The following is a 23,835-nucleotide window of genomic DNA, read 5'->3' on the forward strand; positions in this document are numbered from 1 at the left end:
CCTTTGTAATTCTTTAAAAATTCTCTTATTTCATTGATTTTGGCTCTAATCTTAATTACTTCCTTCCTTTTACTGGCTTTGGAGTTGGAATTGGTTCTTGTTTTTCAAGGGCCTTGAGTTGCCTCATTAGATTATTGGGAATCTTTTTTATTTTCTTAGGTACCCAATCATACCTATACACTTTCTTCTTAAAACTGCCTTCAGAGTGTCCCTGAGGTTCTGGTATATTGTATCATTATTTTCATGAGAATTTAAAAATTTTAACATTTCTCTGCATTTATCACTCTATACTGTATCATTTATGTAGTTTCTATAGATTTTTTTTGTATTGATTTCTAATTTTCATTCTACTAAGGTGCAAGAAATTATATAATTTTTGGTATTTTCTAAGAGTTGCTTTGTGGCCTAAAATGTGGCCTATTTTGGAGAAGGTTCCACGAGCAGCTGAGAAGAAAGTGTATTCAGCTATCCTCTCATCAAATATTCTATAGAATCTGTTATGTTCTTTTGGTTTATAATATTTTTTAGGTCTCAAGAGTCTTTACTCAGTTCAATATCTGGATGACCTATCTATTGGTGAGAAAGGTGTGTTGAAAGCACCTGGTATCATTGTACTGGGGTCAGTATGAATCTTTTTTTTTTTTTTATTGGTTGTTCAAAACATTACAAAGCTCTTGACATATCATATTTCATACATTAGATTCAAGTGGGTTATGAACTCCCATTTTTACCCCAAATACAGATTGCAGAATCACATCGGTTACACATCCACATTTTTAGTATGAATCTTTAATTCAAGTAATGTCTCTTTTATGTACGTAGGTACACCAATGTTTTGGAGCATAAATATTTACTATTGTTATATCTTCTTGTTGGATAATTCTCTTTACTGTTATAAAGTGATCTTTTTTCTCTCTTCAGATTAATTTTGGTTTGAGGTCTGCTTTGTTGAATATAAGAATAGTTTTTAGACTCTGTTGGCCTGGGTATATCAATTTCCATCCTTTCACTTTCAGCCTGTAGATTACTTTGCTATAAGGTGAATCTCTTACAAACAACATATAGTTGGGTCTGGTTTTTAAATCAATTCTGCCAGCCTATTTCTTTTAACTAGGAGTTGAGTCTATTTACATTCAAAATTATTATAGAGAGATGTTTAATTCCTTTTACTTTATTTCTAATGTTTAATTTGGTCCTTTTGTTTGCTTAGCTGCTCTTCAAATGATATTGGTCTATTTGTGAGCTCTTGGGTGTTTTTTATATCTTCTATATGAAGTACTGTCTGTAGTGCCAGCTTAGTGGTCATAAATTCTTTAGTTTCTGCTTATCTTGAAAGGTTTTTCAATTCTGAAGGATAATTTATGGATACAGCAACCTTAGTTGACAGTTATTTCTTTCAGAGCATGGAACACATCATTCCAAACTCTCCCGGATTTTTTAGTTTGTCTGAGAAGTAATCAGAAGTAATCTGATTGGCTTGCACTAAATATGGCCTGACATTTTTTTCTATTGTGACCTTAAAAATTCTATATTTGTGCTAGGGTTGTGGCTCAGTGGTAGAGTGCTCGCTTAGCACGTGTGAGGCCCTGGGTTCGATCCTCAGCACCACATAAAGATAAATAAATAGGGCCTGGGGCTGGGGCTCAGTGATAGTGCGCTTGCCTAGCATGTGTGAGGCACTGGGTTTGATTCTCAGCACCATGTATAAGTAAATGAATAAAATAAAGATCTACTCATCTAAAAATTTTTTTTTAAAAAAGATAAATAAATAAAGGTATTGTGACCTACAACTAAAAAATAAATATTAAAAAATTCTATATTTGTTCTATGTGTTCGATATTTTAATTGTAATATGTCATGGAAAAGTTCTTTTTTGATCTTGTCTATTTGCAGTTCTGTATCTGGATGTTCATCTCATTTTCAAGGTTTGGAAATTTTTGTTATTATTTCCCTGAAGAGGTTATCCATGCTACAAGCCTGCATCTCACAACCTTCTTCAATTCCAATGATTCTTAAATTTTATTTATTATTGTCCTAGAGTTCTTTTGTATGCCAATCATGGTTACTTATTTTATCTTCTTTCATACTGTCTGCATCTTCAAGGTCAGCCACTTGGTCTTACAGTTTTAAGATTCTGTCTTCAGTATGGTCTACTCTATTAAGATGTTGAGCTGAACATTTTATTTGATTTATTGCATCTCTCATTTCCAAGATTTCTGTTTTGTTCTTTTTCAATATCTTTATCTCCTTATTCCTGTGTTGGATTTTTATGCATCTGTTGGGATGGATTTCTCTTCCACTCTTATGTGTGAGCCTTTTTAGGGCACAGACTTCTTTTGCCAAAGTGCCCTAGATTGATCTAGATTGAGACAATTTTTAGGTGTGATATCAATAATTTTGGTGTTAATTCTGATTTTTCTATTTGAGTAGGTGTCCATGAGTGGGACCTGAGTACCCCCCGCCCAGTTGTTCCTAGCTGGAGCCTGGTTTTTAGTTTGTCTCTTCTGTTTTTTGTATTAAAGCATTGCTGAAGTTTGAGTATGATTAATTTGTGTGTGGAACAAGATGCACTATCTCTTGGCTGGGTTTAGTCTCTACCTGATGAACTTATAGCATCCTTGTAGATTCCCAGCAGCTCAGTAAGAAGTACTCCAGCTGCTTGAATCCAAAGTCACAGAGCAAACGGAAATGCAGCCTTTCCCCTATTTGCCATCTTGAATCTTTTTTTTTTTTTTTTTGTACTGGGGATTGAACCTAGGTACCCTTAACCACTGAGCCACATTCCTAACCCATTTTATTTTTAACTTTGAGACAGGATCTCACTAAGTTGCTGAAGTTGGGCTCAAACTTGTGAGCCTCCTGCCTCAGTAGGATTATATGCATGTGCCACCATGCCTGAATGCCATCTCGAATCTTTAGTATGAACATTTTAACAATATTAAATTTTCCAATCACAATCACAGGATGTTTCTCCATTTATTTGTGTCATCTTCAAATTGTTTAATCAATGTTCTACAGTTTTCAGTGTAAAGGTCTTTTGCTTCCTGTAGTTGAAGGTTTTAATACCCCTTTTTCAATATTCGCTAGAAGAACTAGACAATAGTATAAAAATAACATAAGATCTATACAACAATCCACTTATAATTAATTGATATTAGAGAATACTATCCCAACAATGATAGGACACACATTATTTTCAAGCGCACCTTGTATGTTTTCCAAGTTAAATCATATGCTGGCCATAAAATGAATCTCGTTAATTTAAAAAAATGAAATCATATAGAATGTCTTCTATGACCACAATTTAATTAAATTTTACATCAATAAAGTACGATAATTAGGAAAAGTTAATTTGAGAATTAAACAATAACCTTATAAATGAGTCATAGGTCAAAGAAGAAATCATACAAAAATTAGAAAATTTTGAACTAAATTATTGTGAAAGCACAACATAAGTACATTTGTGAATGCTGCTGGAGAAGTTCTTAGAAATCTGTAGCTTGTGTTTTAAAAGAGAAAAAATATGGAATTAATCATCTGAGTTCTCACTTTCAGAAATGAGAAAAGAACAAATTAATCCCAAGAAAAATAAATAATAGAAAAACAAAATGAAAAACAGAATGCAAAACAACAGAGAAAAATCAATGAACCAGAACCTGGTTCTTAGGAAAAAAAATCAACAAAATTTACAAATCTGTAGCCAAACAGACAAAAAAAGAATAAAGGGGGCTGGGGATGTGGCTCAAGCGGTAGCGCGCTCGCCGGGCATGCGTGCAGCCCAGGTTTGATCCTCAGCACTACATACAAACAAAGATGTCGTGTCTGCCGAAAACTAAAAAATAAACATTAAAAAAAAATTCTCTCTCTCTCTCTTAAAAAAAAATAATAAAGGAGAGAGAACACACATATATAAATTACAAATATCAGGCATGAGAGAAAGAAGATCACTATAGAGCCTATAGACATTAAAATGATAAAAAGGGACTATCATGGGCTGGGGTTGTGGCTCAATGGCAGAGTGTTTGCCTAGCATCTGTGAGGCACTGGGTTTGATCCTTAGCACCACATAAAAATAAATAAAGATACTGTGTGTTCATTTACAACTAAAAAAAAATTTTTTTTAAAAAGAGACTATCATGAATAAATGCCCAATTAATATCAAGTGTTGGTATTTATGCAGAGAAACTGGAAGGAACTTTTGTATATTGCTGGGAGGAATGTAAAGTGGTGTAGTCATCTTGGACAACAGTATGAAGCATTATTTAATAAAATTATGAAATACTTCATAGGTATTTATCCAAAAGAAAAAAAAAAACTAGGTTCACACGAAGACTTTTATGTGAATGTAGCATTATTCATAATATTCTGAAACTGAAAACAGCACAAGCACCTATGAGTGAATCAATTAATAGTGTATAACCATACTGAGGAATACTATTCAATGATCAAAATTTTTAAAAAATATTTTTTAAAATACTAATATATGCAACACCATGAACAAATCTCAAAAGCAGTCTAAGTGAAAGAAATTAAATACAAAAAAACTACAAATTTTTATAAAAGGCAAAATTATAGTGTCAAAAGAAATGGGCGGTTTCTGGGATTAGTGACTAGGGGGTGGGCCTCAACTCCAAAGAGGCATGATAAAACTTTTTATGGTAAATGAACTGTTCAATGTCTTCCTCATGGTGGTAGTTGAAGTGACTATATATAATTACCAACATCCATCAAACTCTACAATTAAATAGGTGAATTTTATTGCACATTAATCCTAGCTCAATAAATCTAAAAACAAAGTTCCTTCAAATCAAGGTCTTAAGACTGTCAAGTGATTAGTTACAACCTCATGAGCTATCTTGACCAGGGTGGGGGATGTAGCTCAGTGGTAGAGCACTTGTCTAGCATTTGTGATGCCCAGTATTCAATCCCCAGCAACACACACACACACACTCACACACACACACACACACACACACACACACACCCCACAGGTATCTTGTCCACTGCTTCCATTGCCTCTTGAGAAAAATGTATGTTGAGGTCCTTATATTAAATACCTCAGAATGTAACCTTATTTGGAAAGTGTCTTTACAGAGGTCAACAAGTTAAAATGTGGTCATTAATGTGGGCCCTATTCCAGTATGACTAGTGTCCTTATAAAAAGGGGAAATCATGACATAGAGGCAGACACACAGAGGAAGCAATGTGGAGGGATACAGGGAGAACATCATGTGACAGCAAAGGCAGGAGCTGGAGGGATGTATCTAGGAGTCGGGAAGCTTGAGGTTACAAGAAGCTACGATAGAGGGCTGAAACAGTTCTTTCTCCAGGACTTGCTCCTCAGTTTCAGACTTCTGGCCTCCAGAACTGTGAAATGGTTTGTGGTCTGATCTGGCATCTCTAGGGAACTAACATACTTCTCTTTGATGCTAATCATGTTAATCACACTAATCATCACATGTTGTCTAGTTTCCCAGGGAATCTCTTTAAGATGAGAACAAACCCCACAGTTGAAAATACATATAGTAGCCCAAATGAAGCAAGTTTTTTTCCTCTAGGTTGGCTATTAAATGCCAATTTCTTCTTGGTAGGCCAGAGCAAGAGTCACCTGGAATCTCATCAAAAACCTTTTATGAACGTAAAATAAATCATCTAAACTGAAACCATTAATGGTATTTAAGTTGCGTATTCTCTTATTCTTTCATTTCAACACCCAAAATAGGCTGGCAGGAAACCTAAGAAGTGGGGCTATAATGTTCCTAATTTCTAAAAACAGCATTTGCATCTAGATAGTCAACAGAGACATACTTGTCTGTACTTAAAATGTGGATGGGTCCATTTCCCCCACATGCTACGGCCAGCTGACCTTGCAAAGTTCTTAGGAAACTGTAGATTTTGCTGAATTCTCTTTGAGACTTTGAGAACAAGTATGTATTGATAAATAATAAAGTCCTCTGCACAAATAGCAAGGTTGCTTTTAGTTTACCATGAGAAGGTTTTTTGGGTGAAGGAGCCTTCTTACCCCACTGCAGATTAAACTCTCTATTAACATCAATATCAAACATTTAGTAGCCCCCAGATATAGGATTGGCACATACAGTCAACCTACCTCTTGTGCTGAAGGCAGAGTCCCCTCACAGGTGACACAGTATCTCAGGTGAGCAGGATTCCCTGTGCCACAAGTGCGGCAGACTACTTTCTCCTTATCAACAGAGAAGAAGAACAACTGAGCAAATAACATTGCAGAGAAATCATCAAGCAATCTTTGTAGTTAGTCATCCAGCTCTAGACCCTATTATAACACTAAGGTCCTCAAGATTAGATTGGTTTAGGAATTATTACAACAATAAATAGCATCAGATAAATTAACATAGTTTTAAAAGAAACAAAATCCCAAACAAACTTAAAATAGTATTCATTTGGTCTTTGAAGGACATTCAAAAATTATGCACTGATTGTATGTAAGGTTTCCCATCCCCATCACCCAATGGGAGAAGTCCGATGGTCAGTAGGCTCTCCGTTTCATAGCATAAATAGTAAACAGAAAGACTCGAGACCAGCTTCTTTGTGTTTCCAATAATCTTGTTTGGGGACTAGGTTTTACCCATGGGGCTCTAGGTTCTTTCTGAAGTTTCTCACTTAGAAATGAAAGAAGTAGCTGTGTATAGTGACACATGCCTGCAATCCCAGCAACTGGGAGGCCAAGGCAGGAGGATCACAAGTTCCAGGTCAGCCTCAGCAATTTAGTGAGGCCCTAACCAACTTAGTGAGACCCTGTCTCAAAATTAAAAATAAAAAGAGGTAGGAATGTAGTTTAGTGATAAAGCATCCCTGGGTTCAAACCCCAGTGCCAAAAAAAAAAAAAAAAAAAGAAAGAAAGAAAGAAAGAGGAAAGATTATCTTAGAAAAGAAATTCTAAGTACAACTTTCTGAGTCAGGACCCTGGGGTTAAGGTACAACACAGGAGGTGGAGAAGGGAAAAAGGTGGTCAAAACAGTCTAACTAGGGTTCAGCTATTGGGAGTTTGCTAATACCTACTGACATTGGGTCATCCAGTACTCTCAAGATACTATCTTTTCAATTTTCAATGACCATGATGCTTGAATATTCCTTTGCACTCTGGGACTGTGGGGTCTAGGCATCCCCAAACTAATACAGAATGTTTAGAAACTGGTACAGGTAAAGGATCATGAAGAAAATAAATCCCAACATCTGAGATTTGATTTATAATATCACTACATAGCTCTATAAAATCCCAGCATTTCAAAGTCTGTTTAACTCCATTTCAGTAGAAGATTCCTAACGTTTTCTTAGGAATCTGTACCTATTCAGGAAACCACATTCCCAATGTAAGCGACTCCTAAAGGGCAGACAGAGGTTAACTGTTAAATGAGTGGCAGAGAATCACCGTCTTGTGCCTAATTCCTGATACTCATTGGGTCCAGGATTCTAACGTCTCTTAAAGTTGCCACAGAATAATCTGCAATTGTCAGAGTTTTTCTGTAAGATTTAGGCTACAAAATGCCTGAAGGTGTCAACTCAGACATGATCTAGTGAAACTCATTAAGAAGTGAGACAATTTTTTTGTTCTGGTGTTTAAAAGTACTGAAATAGAACAAAAATGATTTTATTGTTTGCTGCAGGAGATACTTCCTCTAAGAAGAGAAGACTGTAATCCAACTAAAGTTATTTACTTATCAAGTCCAGAATCTTACTTCAAGATACCATCTTGGAGGGTCCACAAACCAAAACTTGTATATCACAGCTTTGCCCAGTCTACACTCTGCCCAATCTTAGTCCTGCCTTGCAAAACCTCTATTGTAAAATTTTCATTAATAAACCTTATTTTTAAGAGAAGTTTTAGGTTACAGTAAAACTTAGCAGACATTACAGTTCTTACATACATTTGTCCCCGCACACACTCAGCCTCTCTGTCAACATAGGCATCACAGTGGTACATTTGTTACAACCCATGAACCTACACTGACACATCATTATTGCTCATAGTCCACAATTCACACTTGGGCTCACTCTTGCAAACCTTCTTTAAGTTCACCCATTCCTTTTACTGTTACATTGTGTGCGTGTATGAATATGTAACAAGTCCAACCATTATGTATAGTTATAATGCACCAATTAAAAATATGGAAAACAAAGTCATCAATTCCCAGTAATAAATGCCTATACTGCTCTCCATCTTCTCCATTCTGAGATACTACAAAGAATCTCTCAAGGTGGTGGTCTACCTTACTGCACTGGATCTACTAAATGGTATCTTGGTTTTTGTGATGGCGTTTGACACTATGCCATAGCTCACTTCCATTCAGAGCAGTGACTATGATCCACAATCACATAAAAATCATTTTATATCACAACCACTGTATCCATAGAATCATAGATGTTCATAGGAATGATTTGGAATTGAGGCCACCATCAAAGGCCACCATCATGGCCTTAACAAGGATGCTAAATAGCTATGATTGATGACTTAAAAAAAAGTCAATACCTGCATTTTCCATTTCCTCCACAGCAGTTGCAACATATCATCTAGTTGGATGGTTTTACCCAATTTAATAGACCCAGCTTAGTCAATGGGATAAAACTTTTTATAAAAGAGTTGGAAGTTGAGAACAATTTTCAAATACCCAAATGATAAGCTTTAATTGACACAATAAAATGGGGCAGAATGTTGGAAATGAACTAGTAGGGCATGGCAGACTTTACATGCCTGGAACAGCCCTTGTCCCCTACCAGTCTTCCACAATGCTTGCACATGAGCCACCACTTGTCTCACCACTTTTTAATCTGGCAAATTCTTATGCTCCCCACAATATCCAGTCAGATGACATCTTCTTTTTGAAACCACCCCTGGCCCTGACCCTGATAGAATTAATGAATTTTTCTTCTCTGTCCTATAGCCACCATGACCACCAAGGCACACAGGGGCCCAGGTCACTGCATCTAGGCAGGAGGCAGTGAGTCTCAGGGTGAAAGCCTGGGGACTACAGTATGCAGAAACCAACACAATGGTCTAAGAAAAAGACAAATCAAAAAAGTCTTCAAAAGCTGCTCAGCACCTGAGAGATCATGGTAGAAGTACATGGTAGAACAAAGAGAAACCAGATGAAGCTAAGGGAAGGTTCATGGCCACATGATGGTGAAGGATACCAGCTGTTTGGCACAAGGCCAAAATGCCATATGATCAATGGAGGACTGGTCTAGAGACCTCACTCTGTCTTCAGAACCATTCCCCCAATACAACCTATTCAAGGACCCAAATACAGGTTTCCAGAGACTTCCTTAGGCTCATACAACTCTATGAATTCTTATGAAATGAAGTATACTGTTTATGTAGTCAAGTTTCCAAATAAAAAAGTAGAAGGGGGGATGCCAAGAAGTATTCAAATGTTCATTGAAAGAAACAAAATTAAGCAATATATACACTTTTGAATATATATTATGATCATAAAAATGTAATGCTAAAATAAGCCAGGCATGATGGTACACACCTACAATCCCAGCTATTCAGGAGGCTAAGGCTGGAGGATTGCAAGTTTGAGGTTAGCCTCAACAACACAGTGAGATCCTGCCTCAAAATAAAAAACAAAAAGCTTACTGGTAGACTGCCCTTAGGTTCAAACCTCAGACACACACACACACACACACACGAATCCTAGTGCTAAAATAAACTAAACTCTAGGGGAAAACAAATACCAATAGAAATGATCACAAGAGTCTCACTTCTAGAGTCAGTAGTAAATAATGATACCCTCAATCATTATTTCCCATGGTTTTTGAAAATTAATGTTTGAAACATCCCTTTATGGAAGCTGTACCAAATTCTAGGAATATTTAGTTAATGTGAAGCTAGTTTACTCAATAATTTCAAAGTCAATAATTCCCTTAGAAAAAGTGACATTGAAGTCAAGCAGGCTTGATTTTCTAAGTTCTCCTTTGAATTCTTATATCTTACATTCTTTATTATAAGATATATGCCAACTTTGGACCACCAATGGAATAAAAATAACATGCAAGTGGCCATCCCTTTCAGAAATTGCCCTTTAATAAAGGGACCACCCCTGGATTTAATGCTACTAATCAATATAGCAGTCCTATGTTTACTCTCAATAAAGGACTTACAAACAAATTGAAGGAAAAATTACTTATACCTTTACATCTCTTTTCCTTCCTAGAATGAAAAACTACAGGTTTTATTTATTTACTTATTATTTTTATTTTTAGTTACATATGACAGTAGAATGTATTTTGGCAGAATATATATACATAAAGTATAACTTGTTCTATTAGGTTTCCACTCTTGTGGTCATACGTAGTGTGGAGTTACCCTGGTCATGTATACAAATACAAGGTTATGACCAATTAATATATGGTTATAACCAATTAATTCTATTGTCCTTTCTATCCACCCCCCTTATCCACTGTCCAGTCCAATCTATTTCTACTATTTCTCTCCTTAGAACTATAGATTTTAAAGGTGGAAGAAATGTGATACATATTTAATTTAGTTGATAACAAATATTCCTATTTGTCAGGAGTGGCAAATAAATTATTGCTTTGAACTCCATAGCCTTGGACAGCTTGATTGCCCCATCTGGAATCTTTCCATGTAAAGGTGTAGAAAGACACGCCCATTTGCAGGTGCTCACTGTTAATGGGGCCCAATCCATGCCTGGCAAAGAATTTATGAGTTCAATAGCTTTGAATTTAAATGACTGCTTGCCTTGGGTAAAAGAGATACCAGTGTACTTAAACAGCCTTGAGGGTCCAGCTGCTTGGAAGAGGAAGAATAACTACGCAAGTGATAAGTCTCCACCTGGGCCAATTTCCCCAGCTTCTTATTTACCTTGAAGAAGCCCTCCTCACGATAAATTTCTTTGGTGTGTTTCACTATAAATAAGGCATTCATGGGCTTTTCTCTTTTTTTAGGATCAGACCCATCTGTTGAAACAGGTCTATTCTACCCGTCAAGCCCTCACTTTGAAAAAAATATATTTTTCATCTTTTGTGTTTCTTTTTTTTAAAATATTTTGTTTTAGTTGTAGTTGGCACAATACCTTTATTTTATTTTTATGTGGTGCTGAGGATCAAACCCAGCATCCCACCTGTGTTAGGTGAGCACTCTACGGCTGAGCCACAACCCCAGCCCTGTGTTTATTTCTTAATATTACTTTTTCAGACTTTTATTTCCAGCCCGCCCACAACTCTGAGGGTTGCTTATTTCCTCCCCATGCAGGCTGTAGGTGACACCTATTCCTCCTGTTTTGAATATTCCAAGGAGTTTGGAAAGACATTTCCAAACATCCTGAGAAAACATATTAACAAGAGTAGGCTCTGCTTTGATTCACAAAACATCCCAAAACAACAGTGGCTTAAACAAGAGAGAGCTTATTTCTTTCTCTCATGTATATGAAGCCTAAAGATGGGTTTCGAGAAGCGTTTGGTAGCTCCCCATGGTAGCTTCTAAAGTTTAAGGGTGAAAATAATTGCCTCCCAAAGCACTTAGTAAATTTTCATCTATCTGACTTTGGCCCAACCAGTTCCTCAAAATCTAATTTCTGAAGGTTTACACATCCTGGGATACTACTGAAATTTTCACAGTGAAGGAACCTTGGAGGCAGAACAAGAAGTGGACATAGCTTTTCTTTTAATACATTTTGCACACCTAGAACCTATAAGCCCATTTTAGAAATATTATATTTCTTACTGTACAATTAAGTCCATGTATTTTCTTTATTTCTAAAAATTCCTGTTTTTTTTATCCCTTAGTTAAATATATTTCATCCTCTATTGATGTTTCTTTGGGATTACAGAGGAGGTAAATGGAATTGTAAATTAAGAAAAAGATACAGTTGTATGTTCAACCATCCCACCAAAAAGTTTTCATCATTTGTCAAGTTTTTTTAAATTTTATGTGATGATATGTAACTTTTTTTCCCATGTGACTAGTTATAAGTATTCTTTGTTTATATATAATAAAGCAAATTAAATAGAGCAAAGAAAAGCATGAAGCCACTTAAGGGCAAGATTATAAGCCAAATAATGTGCAATGTTAAAGTTTAAATATCTCAGGGGAAAAACTGTTAGTTATGCTGAAATTTGGCCTTCAAATCTATGTTCAGGGAATACATTCCTACATTTCTGATCCTTGTGATAAACTAAAGATTCTATTAATATGGAAGAAAGAGAATAGATATTAGAAACACCTTGGAGGCTCTGCTATAATCCTCATTTTATTTCTCTTAAATATATACTTATTATCATGCATTCAATATACTTTTCTGTCTCAAGGGAAGTAACCTTTATGTCCCTTACACTCACTTTGAGTATTGTACTCAAAGTCTAGGATATTTGAAAAATGTGCAGTCTAAGTTATTTTTTTTAATGTTATAGATCCTATTACAAGTTATCTTTTGGGCAGCATATTTACCCAAAATTTGAATGGATTTTTTTCAACAAATGTTAGCTTTTATTTGTTAGCCCACTCCACCAGGTAAAGAAAACCCTAATTGTTCAAAGGTCACTTTCTATGTATTTCATTCGGGTTTTTTCAAAATCACATTTCATTACCTTCAAGTGGAGGCTTGCCTGTGGCCACAGCTGTGGAGCAAGAGGGGCCTCACACACCACACAGATGGGTGTGTTCATGGGGACCAGGCTTCCACATTCTGCACACAAGCCCATCTGCACAAAGGAAAAATCAGGTTTGCTTGGGATACAACAACTTAAGGTATGAATAGATCTCAGAATGTAAGGTTTAATTTGCCTTTTTAAAGGTATTTAAAATAACTACCTTTATATTATTTTATTCCTATTAAGAATAAAAACATGTTTGTTGTAGAAAAGAGAAATACATTCAAATATGCTAGAACGCTAACTTACAGCATGATGGGGGGGGGGGGGAGGTCGATAAATCCTCTCCCACAAAATCAAATAAAGCTGTAAAAACCCAGCCATGTCAGCACTCTGCCAGTCAACCAAAGGTGGGCAAAAACTGAAAAGTTCCTGGAAATGACTGAAATTCAGCTAACAATATACTAGTCTGTGACGTTCTGGCGGGGCGGAGTGGGGCTTGTCCCTTCTTCCCAGCTCTATCTGGTGATAGCTTCACCACAAGGCAGGTTGTGAAATCCAACAGTTTTGTGGCTGCTGATGGACAGGGATCACTTGATTTGGAGCATCCTGAAGATGAAAATCTCAGTGGCAAGCAAACAGGGAGGACCTGGTGTGAGATCATGGTCCTGTTTGTGGTGATTGATAGACTGGGAATTGGCCAAGGGTTTAACAGGGAGTTCCAGGATGTCATTCATGATAAATTCTCCATGTATCTTTCCATGACTCATGCCTATGCACTTGTTCTGCATAAGCCAAAGTGGGCCCTAGCCACCCACGTATCCCTAGCCAATGGAGACTGCATATGGAGAGGCAAGAGAGCTCAGTATAAAGTCAAAGCTTAGGCAAACTTGAAAACAGTCTGATGTTTAATAGTCTACCCAGCCCCCACACAGATCTATCAGCTTAGAGTGGAAGCCTTATTGCCTTGAAGTGCTTGAGCAAAATTTCTGGTCAATCCTCAGCTGAACATTAAGATACCCAAGATAACTCCAGGTTTAAATATCTAAACAAAAGAGAAAAAAAAAAAAGAAAGAAAAGAAATCCTGATATCAGTGACTAAACTTTGAAGAAGAGAGACATTAAAGATTTAATCGAAATAAACAAAAAACAACTCCCTGCAGGGAAAAAAGTAAGAATTCAGAATTGTTATAGTATATTATCTAAAATGTTTACTACTCAAGAAAAAACAAGAATGTGTGCCCCATACTAAGGGTAAAAAGAGTTAAGAGAAATTATATCTGTGGGTCCTCAGATGCTAGATTTATCAGACAAAGATTTTTTTCCCAAATACTAGTCTAAAAAGCAGAATTTTAGGCTTAATAATTGTCAGTTTTTTCCCTGCTTTGTGTGTGTGTGTGGGGGGTGTTCTGGGGACTGAACCCAGGGACTTGTTCACTCAAGGCAAGTGCTCTAGTGCTCTACCAGTGAACGACCTCCTTAAACCACCCCCTCCCTGCCCTGTGGTACTGGGGTTTGAATCCAGAGGCCCTCTACCACTGAGCCACACCTCTAGCTCTTTTTTTATTTTTTTTTTAATTTTGAGATAGGGTCTCACTAGTTGCTTAGGTCCCCACTGAGGTTGGCCTTGAATTTGCAGTCTTCCTGCCTCAGCCTCCTGGCACATAGGTGTGTGTCATCAAGCCTGGTTTGCCTTTTTATTTTCAATTATGATCATCTCACCTCTCAGTAAAGTTAATGACAAGAATGCCTATGTCACCTTTACATATTGAATGAAGTGGCCTGAGTATCTTCCTTGATATAGTACCAATGAGAATTAGTATTATATAAATAACTGTATAGGTAATGCTCTCCTTAGGTCATACCCTTTGAACAGGCTGAGGCTCCATTTATAAAAATTTTCAGGTCCCTCCTGTTTCCAAGCTCAAATCTGGGTGTGTTCTCTGTGTGGCCTGCAGAGCCTGTCTGCATCTGCCCCAGCCTCCCCTGATCATACAGCATCCTGGAATTATACAGCATTTTAGAATCTCTGAGGTGGGAAAAGCAGACAGGCTTCTGCCTTCCTCAGAGTGTTCTGCTGTTTTTTTTGGCCACAGACAAAAAAATTTTTTTTAAAATATTTTTATTTTTTAGTTTTCGGCAGACACAACATCTTTGTTTGTATGTGGTGCTGAGGATCGAACCCGGGCCGCACGCATGCCAGGCGAGCGCGCTACCACTTGAGCCACATCCCCAGCCCCCACAGACAAAAATTTCAAAGCAGTTTTTATTAAAAAATTGTTCAAAGAACTAAAGGAAATCATGTTTATAAAATTAAAGAAAGGGTGATAATAAGATCTGATGAATATTGAATCTCAATAGATATAAATTTAAAAAAAATAATTAAATCAAAACCTTAAGTTGAAAAGTAAAATGTCTAGAATAAAAACATCTCTAGAGGGATTTAGAAGACCAGAGATAACAGAGGAAACAACCAGTAACTTTGCATATAGTTCAATTATTCAATCAAGGAGAAAAAAACAATGAAAAAAATCAGTAGATCACAAAAAATCCATGAAACAACATCAAGTATAACAACATGCATGTAATGGAAAGGAAAGAAACACACAGAAGGAGAATTTGAAAAACTAATGGCTAAAAGTTTCCACACTGGAAGAAAAACAGTAATCTACAGATCAAATAAACTCAAGAAAGATAAACACAAAAGATCCACATTTAGATATAATTATAATCAAATTGTTGAGTATTAAAGACAAAGATAAAAATTTGAAAGCAACAAGAGAAAGACTATCATGTAAATCAAAAACAGTAGAGGCCAGAAAGTTGTATAATGACATACTCAAAGAGCTAGAAGGTAAAATGACTGCCAAATAAGAATTCCATACCCAGAAAAACTGTCCTTCAAAAATTAAGGAAAAATAAGGTTTCTCAGACAAAAAACAGAGAGAAATTGCTAGCAGAAATATCTTATGAGAAATAAGAGATGAAGAAATAAATGATAGCCTGAGTTCACAGAAAGAAATGAAAGAACAAGATATAATAAACATAGGGGTAAATACCAATAACTCCAAAGATAATTTTTCTTATCTCCTTTAAATGATATAAGATTCTATAATACTGTATTTTTAAGTTAAAACATGTAAAAAGAGATAAAGAGAGGGAGAAGAAGAGTAGATATATTGAAAGGAAATTTCTATATTTTATTGAAATTAAGATATTCTAAAATAGACTGTGATAAATTAAGGTCAATATTATAATCCCTAAAGCACCAGATAACTTTAAAAATAGTTTTAAAAAATAAACAGAGGAATTAAAGTGGCACATTAAAAACATTTACCACAAAATAAAGCAATAAAGGGAGAGCAAAGGAATGAAAAATATAAACAGAAAATAAACAACATGGGCTGGAGTCATGGCTCAGTGGTAGAGCACTTTTTGTGGTTTGTATGTATGTGGTGCTGAGGATCGAACCCGGGCCGCACGCATGCCAGGCGAGCGCGCTACCACTTGAGCCACATCCCCAGCCCCCACAGACAAAAATTTCAAAGTAGTTTTTATTAAAAAATTGTTCAAAGAACTAAAGGAAATCATGTTTATAAAATTAAAGAAAGGGTGATAATAAGATCTGATGAATATTGAATCTCAATAGATATAAATTAAAAAAAAATAATTAAATCAAAAGAGCACTTGCCTAGCATGTTGTCATGCTGCAAATAAATAAATGAATAAAAGAAAGGTCCACTGACATTTAAAAAAGAAAACAAACAACATATGTAAATTCTGCCACATCAAAGTGTACTTAAATAGGACCAGACTAAACCACATCCAAATGGCAAAGGTTATCAGAATGGATAAAAAAGTAAGATCTGACTGGGCATGGAGGCACACGCCTGTAATCCCAGCGGCTCCAGAGACTAAAGCAGGAGGATCACAAGTTCAAAGCCAGCCTCAGCAACATAGTGAGTCCCTAAGCAACTTAGCAAGACCCTGTCTCAAAACAAAAAACAAAAAGTACTGGGGCCAGGCACAATAGCGCATGCCTGTAATTCCAGCAACTTGAGAGGCTGAGGCAGGAGGATCATGAGATTCAAACCAGCCTCAGCAGATTATCGAGGCACTTAGCAACTCAGTGAAACCCTTTCTCTAAATGAAATATAAAAAAGGGCTGAGGACGTGGCTTAACCACAATTGTATACATTCAATATGTACAGGTGACATAGACATCTTATCATTATATATGTATATATATATAATTACACACATATGTATGTATATAGATAGATATTCAATACCAACAGTAAGCATAAGAAAGCTGGAGGGGTTGCATAAGTATCAGAGAATAAAGGACTTAAGACAAGGAATACTTCTAAAGTCAAGGAGAAATATTTTGTGAATGAAAAGGTCAACAAATCAGGAATATATAACTCTTTAAAGTGTTTATGAACTGTTTTAGTTCATTCAAGTTGCTATAATAATAAATTAAGTGACTTAAAAACAACAGAAATTTCTCACAGGTTTAGAGACTGAGAAATCCAAGATCTAGGTGCTACTCTCTGCCTTAGAGGTACTTTCTAGCTATATCCTCACGTGATGGAAGGGCAAACAGTCTTCCTGGGGTCTCTTTTAAAGGGCACTAATACCATTCATAAGGAGTCCACCATCATGATCTAACTTAACTCCAAAATGCCCTACCTCATAACACTATTACCTAGGGGGTTAAGGATTTCAACATATGAATTTGGAGGAACACAAACTTTCAGATTATAGCACAAACATAACAAGCCCCCCAAATACATGAAGCAAAAACTATGAGTCAGACTCGAGGTAAAGCTCCATCAATCACTTAAGCACCTGACATCTCAACTTTTACTGGCAGATCTTAGCGATGCTTTAGATCTCCAAGAATCAGCTTGAAATCATAGTCAGTAGCTAGCAATCCCTCAGTGGTTTTGGCATTACTTTTCCCCCAAAGTATAGTGACTCTATTGAAAGCCACCAGTCCTTTTGGGAAAGACTTCAAGGAAGATTTATGATATGTACATGCCAAGCTGCAGTCTTTTTCTAAGGAGAGCTGGTCTCCTCTTCAGTCAACAGACTCTGGATTGGTAAACCTGACTTATGTTTGTAAACTAGGTGAGAAACTTGGGTGGTCCAATGTAGTGACTCATGTTAATTTGGGGTTACAAGATCTGCTGGTTGTTCAATTATATGGGCCAAGGAATACATCAGTAGGCTACTCAGCTATTTCATTCCTAGGAAGACCAGGATCAGTGAGATTCTGATTACTGAAGCAGCACTACTGTCCTTGTATTTGGCAATTAGCTGCTGGCATTTGACCTCATGCTGCTCTGGAATCCAAGTAGCCCCACTATGATCAGGGAGCCCATCAAAATGGCAGTATCCTCCATGATCATATCTAGCCTACAAAAGAAAGAAGCCACAGAACTTTTTAGGAATGTAGGTGCTGGGGCTGGGGGTATAGCTCAGTTGGTAGAGTGTTTGCCTAGCATGCTTTGGTTCAATCCCCAGCACCACACACACACACACACACACACAAAAAAAAAAAAAAGAATGCAGGTGCTCCTGGGTATATTGGCACATGCCTATAATCCCAGCAACTCCAGAGGCTGAGGCAGGAAGATCAAGAGTTCAAAGCCAGCCTCAGCAACTTAGTGAGGACTTTGGAACTTAGTGAGACCCTGTCTCAAAATGAAAAATAAAAAGGGCTGGGGATATGGCTCAGTGTTAAGCACCCTTGGGTTCAATCACTGGTACAAAAAAAAAAAAAGCAGGGGCTGAGGAAGGGAAAAGTGCTGGGGAGTGATATGGGACAAAATTATATTGTTATATTGTGTGCATGTACAAATACGTCACAACAAATCCCATCATTATACACAACTATAATGCATAATAAAAAACATAGGGGAAAAAAAAAGAAATACAGGTGCTCCTCTCACTAATGTACCTCTCAAGATCATACTGATAGAAGTATCTACTGTACCTCCTTTTAAAATACAATTAAGAGTTGTGGGGTACAGGCCCACATAATAAAATTTTATTTTATTTTCCTAAGTCTTTGGATACCCTCCTGCACATGTTGTTGGGTATCATAGACTGAACTGTGCTCCTCTAAAATTCATAATTAAAGAAGAGACAACAGGGATGTGTGCACAAAGGAAAGGCCATGTGAGGACATAGTGGCAAAGTGCCCATGTGCAAGTCAAGGAGAGAGGCCTCAAGAGAAACTAACCATGCTGAAATCTTGATCTTGGATTTCCAGCCTATAGAGAAATTAACTCTGGTATGAGAAAATTAACTTCTGGTACCTCTATGCTGTTAAACATAGGTTATTATTAAGTCTAGGTTTTAGTCAACCGAGCAGCCTGTTAGTCACTCCAGCTGTGTTAGCTAGCCCATTTAAACTGAAGGTGTGCAGATATCAAAGAATTCGGCCCATTTTAGTATTATATTCTATCTTCACTTAAAATCTACTCCCACCTGTTCTATAAGATTCTGCAAATATATATTAGCAAAATCTTACTTCTCTTTTTGTGTGTAAGCTATTTTCTCCTGGATCATACTGCTGGAGTAGGACCTTAGTAATGCTGCAGGTCGTTGTAGTGAGTCTTAGAGAGAATGGACATCCCCCATCAAAGCATCTACCCCAAGTATGGTTGTCACAAAAATTTCATGAAAAGGAAGGCTAGTACCCTCAGACCAGTGGGCAGGTTCCAGCTACAGACAAGCAGATCCAATGTTACAAGAGTTTAAGTTTGGCAGTTTCTTCTGGGTCTAACCTAATAGCCACATTTCAGGATTCCATTTTTTTCTAATTAATGCCCTAACTTTCACACAGGAAATTAGTGATAAGGTGAAGCCAAAATACACAGTTAAATGTTTGATTGTTTAAATATAAGCTTTGGGCTACAAGAAATAGATTTTTTTTTTTTCATGGAGAAAAGAATAGGGTGTTATGGGAGCTCTCTATTTCTCAGACTCTGAATTAAAGGTCCTGAGTTTGTCATTTTCTTTCTGTGAATGTTCCTGGACTCAGGAGAACACATCCTGTGCCACAATCCTTGTAGCCATTGTTACTGCCACAGCAGTCAAGTACAACAGCTACTGGCAGGCACAATGGTGTATGCCTGTAATCTCAGCTACTTAGGAGGCTAATGCAAGAGGATTTCAAGTTTGAGGCCAGCTTCAGCAACTTGGTGTGTCCCTAAGCAACTTAGTGAGATCCTGTCTCAAATAAAATATAAATGGACTGGGGATGTAGCTCAGTGGTAAAGAGCCTCTGGGTTCAATCCCCAGTAACCTCCCCCTCCAAAACAAAGTACTGCAGCTACTTGGCCACTCAGAATACTTGCTGCAATTGGAACTTCATTATAATCAGCCACTGGTGATAGCCTGATTAACTTTGATGCCAATTCATGCAAGAGATTACCAGAATCCTATTTTTCATTGACAAAGAGCTCAGCCCTGCTCTCAAGCAAAGGACAAGAACAAACCATTTTCAATATTCCTTCTTCACAGGTTTATTTCCTGGGACCCATCACCAATTCTGTAACAATCATAATACAGTCAGAAGACAGAATCTACCCAGTTATTTGAACAGGGGAAAATTAATATAAATAATTTATTAACCAGCAACAAGGGATTAACTATTAATGGGCAGAGCAGACTCCACATGATATAGGAATACCAAACATAGGGAGGAGCCACTACCTGTATGGCTAAGGCAGAGAATCTGAGGAGGATCAAACAAAGAAGAGGCACTCACTTCACCCCACCTTTAAGGGTGAAATTGGATTTCACTGAATGGGGTGTGTCTGTTCCAGCAGATGTCTGATCAGTTTGCTGAAGTGATACTAATCAGGGTGGGCAAGAAAAAGCTACCCACTGGGTTCTTTCTAATGAAAGAAAACATACTGGGATGCTGCTCAAACTTACTGGGGAGCTGTCCACTGGGGTGCCTGAGAGACTATTTGGGAAGCTGGTTGGGGTACTGGTGGAACTCACTGAGAAGTTATCCATGTGATACCATCAAAATTCACAGAATTTGGGACTAGGTTGTGGCTCAGCAGTAGAGCGCTCACCTAGCATGTGCAAGGTGCTGGGTTTGATTCTCAGCACCATATAAAAATAAACAAATAAAATAAAGGTATTGTGTCCAACTACAACTAAAAATTTTTTAAAAAAAAATTCATAGAATTCAGCACAGCTGGGTGTCCTGCCACTTAGTTGAGCACCACAGAAGCAAAGAGAAAGGAAAGCATACCAGAAGCAGGAAGAGAAGCCCATTCTCTTGCAGAATTCCTTTTTTGACAAAAACTAACATCCAGCCAGCTGGCAAAGGAGAAATGCCTAACAGAGGGCTGTACAGGCCTACACCTTTGAGTCCAAGAAGACCAGTGGAGAGCAGGACACAGTAAGTACTCAATAAATTATTGTTAGTTTAAATTACAAAGCTATTTATATAAGATAGACTGTTATTGCTCCAAAATAAATATAATTTGGGGAGCAACATGGATGTTTTATGATTCATTAAAAATATTTTTAACATCTAATAACATTTTCTCCCTGCAAAGACAAAGAACGTTCTGAAAATCTTTCTCTTGGCAAAAGGAATAACCTTGACATTGTACTAACTGATAAAAACAGATAATTCAAACTAATGGGATCTGTTCATGTTTTATTTTCTGTATTATCTTATTCAAGGAATTCTCAAGGAGTTCAAAATATATTAAATTAACTTTTACAACAATCTTGAACAATAAATTGGAGGAAGGTTTTAAAAAGATACCCATTTAGTAGCTGGGCATGGTGGTGCACACCTGTAATCCCAGCCACTTGGGAGGCTGAGGCAGGAGGATCACAAGTTCAAAGCCAGCCTCAGCAAAAGTGAGGGACTAAACAACTCAGTGAGACTCTCATTCTAAATAAAATACAAAACAGGGCTGGTCAAGTGCCCCTGAGTTCAATCCCTTGTACCCCCACCTCCCCCCAAAATGATATCCATTTAGTACCTGACTCCTTACTTGAGGTCATAACTCAATTATAAAACTCTGGATTCTGAGTTCATTGAAATCAGTACCTTTTAAATGACTATCTTTAAAGTCATTTTATATATTTTCTAAACATAGTCATTTCTCACTCAACATCACAAATCTTTCTAATCATTTTCTAAGCCCCAGTTTAAAGAAAACAATATTAAGAGGTGAAGGTTTTGATTGTTAGCAGGTGAAGCATCTCTTCTAACTACAAAACTAGTCGTAGGATAATAGTAATTATTACCTACACTTAATCAGCCAAAGTCTTAAAATTCAAATATACTGATCAATCTAAGTCAATCTTTGGACAGAACAATGCATCTTATGGATCTATAGATAGAGAGCTATAAAGTAATTAGTACTTTTTTTCCATTTGTTTAAAGAATATATTCCCTTGTTGTACCCAGGTTATAAGCAGAAATAGCAAATAGATAGGAAACATTTATTTATCCATGTATGCCTCATTAAAACAATAAGATTTCAATCTCCTCTGTGCCTGTACTTTTGCAAGGCATTGAAAAGAAATATCACTGCAAATGAATAGTTTTTCCATTCTTAAGTTGGAATCTAGATAGATTAATCTGCCAGACATTCTTTCAACAAGTTTTAATATTTGTGATTCATGTATACAGGCACGGTCTTACTGCTGCAAATAAAGATCACATAAACCAATAAAAGATGTTTTTAAGAATTTTGCTGCTCACCTGCGCTCCTTCTGGGGGTGGAAGACGATAGCCAAATATGGGAGGGACAGGAGCACCACACTCTTGACAGAAGCGAGCAAAGGGATCAGATGGGCGGGGAGCCAGACAGTGGGCACACCTGTAACAAAACAGGTTCCTGACTGGCCATGTGAAGATTGGTCCACTTTAGGAAGATTGGTGAAAATCTAAATGTATTCAAACAGTTTTAAAAATTAAACAAAACACAAGCAGACCACTCTTAGCAACTATGGGACAAGTCCTAGGAAGAAAATTCTCCTCCAGGTCATTTTATTACAAAGTGGCCACAGAGTGGAAACCTGTAGTTTAAGGCCAGCCTGGGCAACTTAGCAAGACGCTGTCTTGGCAAAACTTAAAAAGAGTGGGGGATGTAGTCCAGCGGTAGAGCGACCCTGGGTTCAATCCTCAGACCAAAATATAAAGAGAGAAACATCAATGGAACAGAACAGAGTTCAAAACTGGATTCACACAATTATCAAAAATTGATTTTCAAATATTCCAAAACTAATCACTGAAGAAAGATAATTTTTTTCAAGAAAATGAGCTGCAATAATTAAATATCCATATAGAAAACTATGAACCTCAATCATATGCAAATTAATTAAAATACATTAAAGTACTAAGTATAAGATCTAACACTATAAACTTCTAGAAAAGAATTAGGAGAAAATCTTAGTGCGTGGTTTAGAAAAGATCTCTTAAATATAATAAACTAAGAATGAAGTATAAAACAAAAACAGATAATGTGAACTTCATTGAAATGAAAAGCCAAAGACTGGGAGAAAATATTTGCAAACTATATATCTGAAAAAGGGAAACATGTACAATTCTACAATAAAAAGATATATAACCCATTTTTTTTACAAAAGTTGGATCAGACAATTTACCAAAGAAGATTTATGGATGGCAAATAAACACAATACCAATAGTAACCAGCAAAATAAAAATTAAAATCACAATGAGATACTATTACAATCTCAATAGAATGATCAAAATAGAAATAAAAGTGTTGGAAAGAATGTGGTGAAACTGGCTGGTTGCGGTGGCACATGCCTGTAATCCCAGCAATTTAGGAGGCTGAGGCAGGAGGAACATAAATGTAAAGTCAGCCTTAGCAGCTTAGTGAGGTCTTGAGCAATTTAGTGAAGCCCTGTCTCAAAATAAAAAATAAAAAGGACTAGAGATGTGGCTCAGTGGTTAAGCGCACCTGGGTTCAATCCCCAGTACCAAAAGCGGGGTGGGGGAAGAATGTGGTGAAATTGGAATTCTCAAACACTGCTGGTGAGAATATAAAAATATACAACTAGTTCACAGAACAATTGAATAGTTTCTTAAAAAGTAAAATATATACCTATCATGTAACCCAGTCATTCCCCTTCAAGATATTTACCTGAAGGGAAATGAAAATATATATGTATGCAATGATTTGTATAAAATGTTCATATCAACTTTATGTGTAAAATGTTCAT

At 36.7% G+C, this 23,835-nt stretch overlaps 1 protein-coding gene across 9 annotated transcripts in view; it reads right to left on the reverse strand.

The window, feature by feature from the left end:
* The window catches only part of Dzank1 (double zinc ribbon and ankyrin repeat domains 1), a 79,600-nt gene that overhangs the window by 32,347 nt on the left and 23,418 nt on the right, over window positions 1-23,835 (reverse strand). For 8 of the 9 annotated variants that reach the window (XM_015483305.2, XM_048811351.1, XM_048811350.1 and 5 more), the window contains 3 exons: window positions 22,349-22,466; window positions 12,589-12,702; window positions 6,110-6,202 (listed from right to left, as the gene is read on the reverse strand). In XM_015483305.2, coding sequence (XP_015338791.1) covers window positions 6,110-6,202; window positions 12,589-12,702; window positions 22,349-22,466 — 325 coding nt within the window. The remainder of the gene's footprint in view (window positions 1-6,109; window positions 6,203-12,588; window positions 12,703-22,348; window positions 22,467-23,835) is intronic. The other variant, XM_048811354.1, reaches the window with a different exon arrangement.

This window comes from Marmota marmota, unplaced genomic scaffold (genome assembly GCF_001458135.2).
Source record: "Marmota marmota marmota unplaced genomic scaffold, marMar, whole genome shotgun sequence".
NCBI lineage: Eukaryota > Metazoa > Chordata > Mammalia > Rodentia > Sciuridae > Marmota > Marmota marmota.